The sequence below is a fragment of the Rhododendron vialii genome, chromosome 3a, assembly GCF_030253575.1.
Source record: "Rhododendron vialii isolate Sample 1 chromosome 3a, ASM3025357v1".
NCBI classification, from domain to species: domain Eukaryota; kingdom Viridiplantae; phylum Streptophyta; class Magnoliopsida; order Ericales; family Ericaceae; genus Rhododendron; species Rhododendron vialii.
Window position 1 is genome coordinate 34,526,359 of NC_080559.1, and position 12,523 is coordinate 34,538,881.

Genomic DNA, 12,523 nt, shown 5'->3' on the forward strand with positions numbered 1-12,523 from the left:
GGAGGATCCAAAAATTTGAAACCCTGAATAAGACCTTTCCACCAAACACAGGAAAACCAATACCCCATACTAATACTCTTTCACGAAAATCACAAATCTCGCAAATCAAATTCACAACAGACCTCTCCAAAAATCCCAAATCACCAACAAATTCATCTACTCTCAGCAATTCAAAAAACCACTGATTCCAGAAAATGGTGTACACATCATCATACACTCCAACGTACTACACCTCACTCCACGACTCGATCACTTCCATCTGCAAAAACATCCTCCCTTTTTCCTTCAAGAAGCGGCGGTTGCCCGCCATCGCGGCGGCCGAGCAGCAGCTGTCGAAGCAGCAGTCGGATAACCTGAAATGGCAGCAGGAGTCGTTCCATCAGATTTTGAAGCTGATGGGTCTTTGCAAGGAGGGTATCTTGGCTGAAACAGAGGTCTCTGCTTTTAAGTCCCACCTTCTCGACACCCTTGTCGCCTCCCCAGCTGATTATGAACAACCCACCATTCTTAAAGATAAATTGGTCTTTTTGCAGGTACTCCTTTGTTTATCCTCTGTTTTTCCCTATTCTCCTTTATCTTTCGAGAAAAAAAAAAGAGCTGAAATGTATAGGGTTGGTTGATTTTTACTGCATAATTAGTTCTTTGGTGAAATTGTAACGGGTTAGGGTTAGTTAATTTTACAGTAAAAATTGGCTGATTTGGTTGAAATTGAATTCATTCATCGGATGTGATTATTTGTAATTCCGGCCTGAAATCGTAGTAAAAACTTGTTGAATTATGGCATAGTTGACCAGTGGGTGTTCAATTTTTCCACCGAAATTCTACTGTAGTGTTGTTGGTTTTGTAGCATAAGTAGCTCAAGCTCTCCAGATGATTAATTAATTTTGAAAATTAAAGTCGTTGCGCAATTAGATCAACTTCCAGATCATGATTAATTAGACCGATTATGGGCAACTGTAGCTGATTTCATTACCTAGGTATTCTATTTAATGCGTTTGCCCGGACATAAAAAACAAGTTGATTTGGGGCTGTATTTGGGGTTGGTTTTTAGTTGGCATTTCAATTTTCTTACTGAATTTGGACTTTGTGTGAATATTTCAAGTTGAGACTGTTTAGCTGAATTTCTAAAAACACAATTTGATAATCCTTTCTTGTAGGAGTTGTTGTATGCGAAATGTATCACAGAGGATGAGTACCATTCCTCAAAGAGGCCATTGTTGCAGAGGCTAGCAGTTCAAGGAGCCGAGATCGAGGCAAGAGACGTGATAGTTTCTGCAACGAAAGAGAGCTCGAATGAGTGGTCTGTTATTGATTTGAAAGATGAGAAATGTTTGCTTGCTCAAGAGAGCTCAAATTCGAATACCAAATCGAAAAACGGCTCAGCCGCGAGGCAAATGAAAGGATCAAATTCTATTTTTGGGTTTGGATCATCTCATAAAAATGGAAAAGGTAAGGAAAATAAGGGTCCAATTGATCCCGGTCCAGACCATTTTGCCCCCTTCGCTAAGAATGAACTGGGACTTTCTAGAGAAAACCCTTTTTGGGATAGTAATCTAAGACAGAAAGAAAGTGAAACTCAGTCTATTCTCATGATGGAAAGCTCCCCACCGGAGTCTAAAAAGGTAGTCAACAGAAGTGAGAGTGAAAAGGCGAAGAAGAAGATGTTTAGGACTTTGTTTCCTCAAAAGGAGGAGAGACATGAAAATGGTGATCATGGCCTTGATTATGAGGAAAAGGTATCGAAATCGGGAAAGAAGCAATGGGGATTCGATGGGTTCAAGAAATGGAAGAAAAGTGAGTCAGAGGATGAAACAGCTCCTCTGCCGCTCAGCGAAAGATCGGATAGTGAGATGTTTTTGGGATCGAACCGGCTTGTTGCTAGTCCAGTTGGGGAGGGACCAGACACCAAACAAATCAAGAGGAAGTTGCATTCAAATGGAGCGCCATCGGATTTCTTTGTCGATAAGGTATCCTACATTGCCTGCTGGCATTTTTTCTATTCATAGCTAATGCAAATTCATTCCCTTTTTTTGCACTGGAAAAATGGACTAATTGTGAAATGAGAGGTAGCTAACTGTCAGATATGCTTTGCTTTTGTAGGTTTTAGGGCAGAAGATAAAGAAGGAGCTCTCGAGAATCCAGACAGAACTCAATGCTAAGAACCCCAATATTCAATTTTCGTAAGCATTTTCTACTTATGCCCACCTCCTGAATTCCTTGAGAAAATAATGGAATAACCATTGATGCTAATGCTTGTTCAAAAATACTGTTTACCTTTGTGTTTTAGGAATGATCAAATTGATGCTATTTCAACCAGGCTTCCAGTTGACAAAGCAGACTTGAAAAATTTCTTTCCCAAGTGAGTGCTTATTCATAAGATTTGCTTTCATCAGTTTTCAATTCTGACAGAGTGCTTATTTTACGTTGCTTTTGTGCTAATAATGACTATAATGCTTATTGTGTCCTGGCTTCCGCGAGAATTAGATGAACCAGACATTTGGGCACATATCTGCATCCGACACTAAGTCTAACACAGATGTTTATAAAAAAATACTATTTATTTGTCTTCGATGGCTGCTTTTGTCTTTTAATTTTAGGTCATGGTGTGATCGCTATGGTGATGTGGTGTTGGATGTGGTGAGAAAGGAATTTAAAGATCATGTAGGGGAGATGGAAACTTTGAAAAATGCTGCCAGAGAGAAGCAGAACAGCAGCTCCAAAAGATGGGCAACCTTTGATGATGATGAAAATTGTCACCCAAATCTTTTTGCTCCTCAAGACACATCTTTTCCCATGAAACAAGCAAAGCATGCCCCTTTGGGTGATGATCGCACACTTAAGTGCTTCAAAAACAATCCTTTCTTTCAAGATATTGATCTAACCCACGTCGATGGGAACAAGGAGAATCCATTCTGGAGTCCGAGGCATGGTTCTTCCATGCTGGGTTAAATGAAATTATAGTCTAGCATTGCATATGTTGTTGTTCAATTTCTGTTGTATTGAGCTAATTTATGTTGTGGACCTGTTGTTACTTGTTATTGAACTATTGTTGTTCAATAAAGAATTTCTGTTGTACTTCGTATTTTCCATGGCGCACAGTGTTCTTTAAGTGCATTTTTTATTGCAACAGTTGTGAGTGTGTTGCTAGAGGCTAACGTTTGTTTGCCTTTCTTTTCTTTGTTTTGTTGATCTGGAAAATTTGCCTTGCTTGCTTCATTGCTATTTTGGCACATACTGAATTTTTACCGTTAAAACTACTGAAGAGCAAAGTATTGGTAAAGATGTGGGTAACTTATCAACGCCATTAATTACCCAAAAAAAAAAAAACTCATCAATGCCAAACCATGAAACCAACTGTGAAATTTGGCTTACCGGTGATTTTTTGGAGTCCTGTTAAGTTTTTGGCAACAGGAATTTTTTTTTTCCTTTTCTAATTTCTCTTTTGGACGACGAAAAGAAGCTGCTCCAATAGGTTGTCCGTTGTTTCTTGGTGCAGCCAGAGGAATGCATGAAGAAAGGAAAGGCATTTTTCCTGGACGTCTAAGTCCTTTTGGGCTTGTATTATGCAACTGTTTTATCCCTTGCTAAGATACTTATAATTCTTTAAAACATTGGTATTTAACCAACATATCCGGAAAGTATTCAACGTATCTTAGAAGCATTCCTCGCATATTCAAAACGTATCAAAAGTTCAAAATTTTTAATTTATTCGCCATTTATACGACTGCGTATCATTACCCATAAGTGACTAGTTTCAAAGTATTTAATATCAGTTACCATTAGTGAATTTCAGAGATTCTCAAAGAGTTGACCCGTTTGATGGAGAAACGAGTGGCCATCGGCGCAGGAATAAGCGGCCTTCTAGCCTGCAAATACACCGTAGAGAAGGGATTTCGACCCGTTGTTTTCGAAGCCCTGGCCCAAACCATGGAGTCAACCAAATCCAAACCCCGAAACACGCTTTCCAGTTCTCCGATATGCCCTGGCCCAGCTCTGTGAGAGACTTGTATCCCACTCACACCCAAGTGATGGAGTACGTAGAGTCTTATGCTCGGCACTTCAACTTGCTGCCCTGTATCAGATTTGAATGTGAAGTGATTGGCATGGATTTTGTTGGAGTTTCTGAGGGGGAGATGGAGTTGTGGGATTTGTGGGGTGGAAATGGTTGGCCCTTTAGCTCTAGAGGCAAATGGCAGCTACAAGTCAAAGACCAGAAAAGGTGCTCCCAAGAGGTAAGCAAAATTTGAGTTTCTTTTGGCGGATACCTCAGATGTCCGGATCAGTTTACGCGCATCTCGATTAATTTTAGGGGCTCAATTCCACCGGCAACTAACAGGGAGCTCGATTAAAACCAGAGCAAAGTCCGTATGGACTAGTTTTTTGGTGGAAATTTTACTAGTTTCTCGTATTGTGCTCCTTTGTTGAAAAATTTCTTTGGTATATCTCGGCAAGAAAAATTTAAAAGGTAAAAAAATACATGGGGGATTACATTTTTAAATAGTTCATGTTAATATTACTTTTGCATGAGTTAATCAAGCGAAAAACAAAGACAAAAACTAATTTCAACGAAAATATATTCATGAGACGATATGAGAGTACAATCACAAGCTCATGGTAACTTTACGAAAACTCAACTAAAACTATCCAGGAAAGTACTTGATTTTTTTTCCCCCCATGTTTACTACACTTTGATAGGAGTGGGAATTCGAGTTCGTGATTCTGTGCATTGGACGATACAGTGGTTTGCCAAACATCCCAGAGTTCCCACCGGGTCATGATCCACAAACTTTTAATGGTAAGGTCTTGCATTCCATGGACTACTCTGCCATGGCAAATGCAAATGTGAAGGAAAGAGAATTGCAGTAATTGGTGTCCAGAAATCTGCTCTCGACATAGCCCCGAATGTGCCGATGTGAATGGTGAGACCAAAAAATAATACTCCATACTGTACATTCGGGTGGACGATTTGTGATCAAGTGGAACTAAAAGTACTAGTAATTGTTAATGTTCAGACCAAAGATAACACAGCGTTACTATTCTTGCGCATTCCAAATGGATTCTCCAATTAAGTGTACAAGATTCGGGTCATTATCATTATTAACTCTTTTTCTAGTATAATTCATGTGTCCGGGCCAACTTACACGTACCTTGATTAATCCTGTGATACCACAAATAAAAGAAAATTTTGATGATGATACTCAAAAAGAGTAGTACTGCATTAGGCATTTCAAAGTGTTCGTCTGTTCAAATCGTTTTTTTCGTGGTTTGTTTTTCTGATACAATCAAATTACGTAGAATTTTTTTTTGCTAAAACTATTGTCAAAAGTCTTTTCATGGTTAAACTTCAGAAAAAAGAAACAAAACAAAACGTATGGTTTGAAATTCGGAAAAGCCGATTTTTATAACAATAATAACAAGGGAAGGAGTAATTCATTGATTTCCTTTCTTGGGTTGGGATTGCTATGAAAAATCTAACCTACAACTAGAAATTGGCTGGTTGTGTTGGGTGTGCGAAACTTAATTCGAATGTTGGGGTTCGACCTAGAAAGAGGTTTTATGGTAATTAGTAGTCGACCTAAAAAGTGGTATAATTCTAACTAGCTATTAACGATGTAAACCCAAGAATCTAAATATCTATATAATATAAAGCAGCAATTTTTGAATTCTCTATATTTTGGACCATCAAATTTTACATATTTTTTCTATAGCTGAGATTTACAGATAGTAAAACTAAAAATATACTTGGAAAGAATGAATATTTGAAAGATGGATAAAAGAAAAACTAAAATTAATGTTTCCGAATCTTATTCTGATTCCTTATTTTTGAATTTTCCTTAAACGGATTTCAATTTTGAATCCAAAATTGCTCTCTCTCTCTCTCTCTCTCTCTCTCTCTCTCTCTCTCTCTCTCTCTCTCTCTCTCTCTCTCTCTCTCTCTCTCTCTCTCTCTCTCTTCATTTACCCTTTTTTACCCGCGAGATCCCTTTAATTTCCCAGTCGTTGGATTAAACGAGGTGCGGATTTTTTGGGATAATCCAGGATACCGGATAGAAAAACTACTGATATATATATATATATGTGGGCCCTGTCATTTTTTGAAATTTATTCAGATTGCTAAATGTTTAGTTGGTTGAGTGATTGAGGGGAAAATTTGATTAATTATATATTTAGTTATTTGATTCATTGCAATATATTGGTGGCAGCAAATGTATTGATTTCGTTGCATCTTGATTCTAAGTCAAAGTTTTATCTTTGCCTTCATCGGGTTGAAAGTTGAAAGCCAACAAAAATATACATGTACATGTGTTTTCGCATTAGAGTTAATTTTTTATTTAACTTAATTTTCTATAGTACATAACTCAAGGGTGTATGGTCCATCCATACTTAACAAAAGACAAGTTGTCGCAATAGATGATTATTTTGATCCAATGGTTTAGGCTCATTCTTCTCATTTCAGAAAAAATGGTCACACTTTTTTGCATATATTACACAATTGTCGTGTGAGTTTATTTACTCATAACAATTGTACATTAATGTCTCTGTGATTTTTCAAAAAAGAAGAAGAGAAGAATACCAAAACTTTCAAAATTCTGTGATAATTTGAAGAATATATCTATAGGGGAGAGTTCCGGGGACAAAAAAAGACACTCTATCTCAACCATTGAAGCTAATGGCTGAGATTAGAAGTTTACGAGGAATTACTATTGGCTGCAAATTATTCATGATCGTGATTAATTACTCTTGGCGGCAAAGAATTATATTTGGCCGCAAAAAATTACTCGTAGTCACATAGAATTACTCTTGGCAAAGAATTACTTTTGCCCGCATCAAATTGCACTTGGCCGCATCGAATTACTTTTGGTTGCATCAAATTGCACTTGGCCGCTACGAATTGTATTTGATCGCATTGAATCGAATAACTCTTGGCCGCATTTAATTGCTCTTGGCCGCACAGAATTGCACTTGGCCGCAATTCTGTGTGGCCAAGTGCAATTTAATGCTGCAAAGAGTTATTTGATGCGGCCAAGAGTAATTTTTTGCGACCAAGTGCAATTCGATGCGGCCAACTGCAATTTGATGCGGTCAAAAGTAATTTTTTGCGGCCAATAGTAATTCTTCACGTCAGATTCTTTTTCTTTTTAACTAATAGGTAAGAGAACAAAATTGTTATTCAATACAATTTGAGCTATTGGTTTAGATGATTTAGAGTTTCATGATCTGTCTGGAATTGAAGATTGTAAGTTTTTTGTTGGAGCCTTTTGCGTAGATAGTTTCAAACTCTACTCCTTACTTGGTTATATGTAATCTTGAAACTATTTTGCTTTTCTATTTTTCTAGGTTAGTTAAGGAAATAAGTGCGATATGGGTGTTACTTTTGAGTGAGTGGACGTTCAAAAAATTGAATTCGAGTTGGAATCCCCGTATGATTTTACATTTTTAATATCTCTGATATTATCCTTGAATGCAACTAACGGAATTTAACAGATTTGGCATCGTTTGTTGTGTTAGACTATTTTATGAACTTGGTTAGATGTACATGTTTGAAGCTTATTCTTAAATTGAAAATTTATGAGAAGTAGATTTTGTTGGGAGAAGGAAAAATTTTCTAATTCAGGGTTATTTGTAATGCTCCTTCTGCATGAGGTGGGACCATACGCGTATCCGGGACTAACCTCATGTGAGATGGCATTAAAAAGGAACCGTTGTATCCATGAAATAAACTTTGAAAAAGTGGGGTTTGAGCAATTATTGGTAATGTTATATGAAGCAGATGTAATCCGTACACTCTTTTGTCATTTGAAATAATGGAAGCTGGTTTGAACCGTATATGTATTCAGTTACCATAACTAGGAAACCACCTAAAAGTCTCTTTGTGTCGTGATTTGGCTGATTTCTCAACATGTTACTCCCTCCGTTCCATTTTTATTGTTCATTTTCGTTTTTCGTACCGTTCTTTCAACGCTTATATCTTTTAATATGAATTTCCGAAAATATGCAATATGGATCTTGTTTGATAGTTCTCGATTAGATCTATAATAGTACAAAGTTTTCAAAATTATGAAAAACATTGTAGATTGAGAGATATAAGCGTTGAAAGAACGGCACGAAAAACGAAAATGGACAATAAAAATGGGACGGAGGGAGTATATATCTTTTGTTTCCTGAACAAAAAAGTATTGAAAACCTATTTTACGTTTGCATGGTCGCAGAGATGGGCAATATCAAAGCTTGTTGAGAGCTATCTTAGGTGTGAACTTCCCTTGAGCAAGTACAAAATGGTACCAAAACACAGCTTCATGGAGCAGTTTTCTTCATGTAAGGTCCCAATACTTCCCGAGAAATTCTATAGAATGGTGAACGAAGGAAGCATTGTATTGAAGAAATCACAAAGCTGAGTTTCTGCAGTGAAGGTTTAGTCATCGACGGAGAAGTCGAGCCTCTGCGAGCAGATGTTGTGATTCTTGCCACTGGCTTCAAAAGTGATGAGAAGCTCAAGAACATGTTCTCATCTCTGACATTCCAACAATTCATACATGGGCCATCTACCACACAAGTTGTCCTCTACAAGTTAGAATCTTTCCAATCTCCAAAATTGTTGCATTATAAAACTAAACACAAAGTTTTTTTTTTTTTTTTTGAGCGACCAAGAAGAATTTCATTAATATTTATAAAGATCAAAGATGAAATGATTGAAATCGGTACATTGGATTGTTACATTTTTTCGATCCAATATAACAACCTCTTTCTTTAACTGCAGGCAAATCATTCACCCTCGAATTCCACAACTGGCAATGATAGGATACTCCGAGAGTCTTTCGAATCTACACGAGTCTGAAATCCAGTGTCAATGGCTATCGCGTTTTCTCTGCGGATCCATTGAATTGTGTGGAATTGGAGAGATGGAAAAGGAAATTGTACTATGGGAAAATTACACGAAGAGATGTGCCGGCAAGTTTCGTTGGAGATCTTGTTGTATTGGTATCCCGGTATGGTACAATGACGAGATGTGCAGAGACACGGGGTGTGAACCCAGAAGGAAGAAGGGTTTCGCAGAGTGGTTTGAGCCATATGGACCTTCGGACTATGTTGGACTTACCATGACACAATAGATAAAAATTCGGAAAAATGATGGCCAAGGACGTGTTTTGATAATTAATACCTGCTAAGGACATACTAAGAACATTTGTTAATATTGAAAATGTCATTGACGTGTATTAATTATCAAAATACGTCATCAGCCGTTATTTTCCCTAAAAATCCAGAAATCAGAAGAATTCACTCTTTGGAGTTTAGACATAGGAATTGATCACGGAATCAAGCACTAAAGTGCAATGATGGACAAGATTTTGCAAGGAGTTTTGCGAGACTCGCTTCTATAATACTACTAATAATCTTTCACCACTATTGATGACTGTTGACCAAATATCGGTGTTGACCATTGACCATCGATGTTGACCATTGAGAACGTTCTTAGATGTTCTCAAGTCTGAGAACATTATCAGCACACGCCTAGATTTAATGGTAACACTTACTGGTGGATATTTTAAAGCTTAGAACGTTCTCAGAGCATTCTCTCTTAGCACACGCTTAGACTTATGGTAATTTATTCTCCAACGTTCTCAGGTCTGAAAATATTCTCATGCGTTTCTCAGCACTGATAACATTCTTAGCACATGCTTGATTTAGAGTTAATTCATTCTTAGTACTAAGAACATTATTAGCACATGTCTAGACTTAATGGTAATTTGTTCTCTAATGTTCTTAGCTCTTAGAAAGTTCTCAGTACATGCCTAAACTTAGTGATAATTAAAAAAAGTATTATATCTTAATGAGAATTAAGGTACAATTTTCTATACCTAGTGGTAAAAAGTCAATGGCGGGTCTAACTCTTCGGAGTTTAGACATATAAATCGAGTATAGATTCAAGCACTAAAGAGCATAAGTGGACAAGATTTTACAAGTTATGGTTTGCAGGACTCACTTTTTTAAAAAATTTCATCCATATACTACTTTCTATGGGAGAATTTTTGAGAGATCCACTATAGCATGTTTCTAATCCTACTAGTCCACTTCTAAAGTTCTTAACCCCTCTAGTCCACTAATAATTCCGATGACAAAACTACCCTATGTAAAGAAACAAGGGCCTTATTTGGCTAACACAAAAAATATATTTTTCCATTTTATTTGATCTTGTTGCAATCACGTAACCACCACACGTCCACACCTACCACCACCACCACCTCCGCCGCCACCACCACTCCGCCGCCACCACGACACCAACATAACACGTTATATGTGTGAAAAAAATTTCTCTTTTTGTCTTCCCACCACCACCACCACCACCACCATTATCTCCGCCACCATGCCAACATATAACGTTATATGTGACAAAAATTTCTACTTTCTTTTTTTTATTCTTGTTTTGAGTCATTCCCTTCTTGAATCTGTCACTTCTTAACATATAATGTTATATGTGTGACAAATTTTTTTTTTTTTTTTTTTAAACCTATGTTGAGTCATTCCCTTTTATGAATCCACCACACCTTCACATATAAGGTTATCTATCTCAATCTGCGTTCTTGTCTTATGTTTAATACTACATCAACAAAAGTGCACATGTAATCTTATATGTCATAATCTGTCCTCTGTACGTTGTCAAAAATGAAGATAGATCTGAGACATATAAAATTATCTATGGATATCTGGAACGTATTTTTTGCCAACACAAGCACATACAATATCATATGTGCATATCTGAACTTTGTACCATGTCAAATATATTCTCTGCATGTTGAAACAATGCATATATAAACTTATATGTCACAATTCATATGTTCTCTGCATGTGTTTTATGCCAAACACAATCACGTATAATATTTAGCTTTGGTAAAATTCGGTTAACAAGGAGTCAACCGAACCGAACAAAGATCAGGAAAAATGAAATATGCCAAACATGGCCCAAAAAGTAGTTAAACAATGATGAAGACAAAACAAAGAGGAAGACAGCCTCTTGAACAACACCTTGATTTTTCTGGATCCCTTGAAAAGCCCATCACAGTTGAGAGGATGTAGATTCCCGTTGATAGCAAATCATGGCAGAAGTATCGTCAGCAATTCCAACTGCCAATTGATAATACCGCCAATTGATGAGTTGAAATTTAGATTGAAATGAACCCATGCAGTAGAGAAATCACCCCACTCTTTTTTGACGGAAACCTCTCAAACCCACTTTTTAGATGCAGAATCCCCATACCCATTTTTCTCCGATGGCAGAGAGAGAGGAGGAGGAGGCTGTGCTCCAGATTTATTGTTGGTCCAAGATTTCTCTCTTTATATGACAGCTTATATAGGAGGATATTTTTGTCTTGATTAACTGGGTTACAAGTTTTTTATAGTAGACCCAAGACCAATTTTTTATACTTTCTAAGGCCAGTTTGTCCATCGTCACTGATTTCTTGGTCCGAAAGTTATTCAAATAAATATATTGCTATCCTAGTGCAAATTCCAGGTGAAGTCAAATATTCAACTTTCCCAACTGATTTCTCATCCAGTGGAGTATTATTATTTTTAAACACAAAGTTGTCTATTCCTTATATAATTATATTTATAATCTTTAGGCCCCGTTCCACAACGGAAAAAAAGTTTTTATTTTTTAAGAAGTCGATTTTAAGCTCAAAAATTATGAATTTATTAAAATCTAAAAATATGCAATATGAATCTTAAAGAAAGATCTCGATGAGATCTTTTATACGATGCAAAAAAAATTGAAAATTTATTTTTTATTTACATTATTTTTGTGTTTGAAAATATAAAATAAACTATTTATTTTTTAAGAAAATTTCTGGAACAGAGCCTTAGTCAACTTCCCGTGATCAGCCGGGAAATATGGATCATTTGCACTGGACCAAAAATAATCACTACGCCGCTACCGATATTGTACTTTATTTTGAAAAACATCAAGAATAGTAGTCTCGAAGAAATGTATCGTGTTGAACTGACACACTTGGCTAATTGGGTATAAACCAACCGATATTGTACTTTTTCGGATAACTCATATGTCCGGGCCAACTTACATTATGTGCTAGTCATTAATAGCATCACATGTTACCAGTAAAGATACAAGTACAACAAATGATGCACAGCAGCTACTCACAGATCGTTTTTGCGCCTATTTCGGATCCCGCAAAGATGATCGGAACCGCTTATGTTGTTCAAAATATATTGTTTAGGGTCCCTGTAAATCCGATATCAAGAAAGGCGTTTACAAATCATCCAACTTTGCTTCAAAATATAATTTAGCCTATATTTTGAAGTAAAATTGGATGATTTGTAAACGCTCTTCTTGATATCGGATTGAGATGATTTTTTACAAGGGCCTTAAAACGAAGTATTTTGAATAAAATAAGCGACTCCAATCAATTTTTGGAATCCCGGACAGATGCAAAAACAATTTGTGCACATCTGCTATGCATCATTTGTTGTACATGTAGCAGTGTTCAGGGGTTACACTTTCCCGCACTGT

General features: G+C 36.8%; 1 protein-coding gene and 1 pseudogene across 1 annotated transcript; both read left to right on the plus strand.

Annotated features, from left to right (window-relative positions):
- LOC131320299 (uncharacterized) lies at positions 1-3,082 on the plus strand. The gene is made up of 5 exons (XM_058350962.1): positions 1-533; positions 1,158-1,967; positions 2,101-2,180; positions 2,288-2,359; positions 2,598-3,082. The coding sequence occupies exons 1-5, from the start codon at positions 195-197 to the stop codon at positions 2,947-2,949; spliced, it is 1,653 nt and encodes a 550-aa protein (XP_058206945.1). The 5' UTR covers positions 1-194; the 3' UTR covers positions 2,950-3,082.
- Positions 3,083-3,819: 737 nt separating this feature from the next.
- Positions 3,820-9,241, plus strand: LOC131321360 (probable flavin-containing monooxygenase 1; annotated as a pseudogene).
- Positions 9,242-12,523: the final 3,282 nt, after the last annotated feature.

Excerpts from the sequence above, each read along its gene's own strand:
- LOC131320299 (XM_058350962.1), top strand. The coding sequence starts at position 195 with ATGGTGTACACATCATCATACACTCCAACGTACTACACCTCACTCCAC. Across the intron at positions 534-1,157 it reads ATAAATTGGTCTTTTTGCAG|GAGTTGTTGTATGCGAAATG; the intron begins GTACTCCTTTGT and ends CCTTTCTTGTAG. Across the intron at positions 2,181-2,287 it reads AACCCCAATATTCAATTTTC|GAATGATCAAATTGATGCTA; the intron begins GTAAGCATTTTC and ends TTTGTGTTTTAG.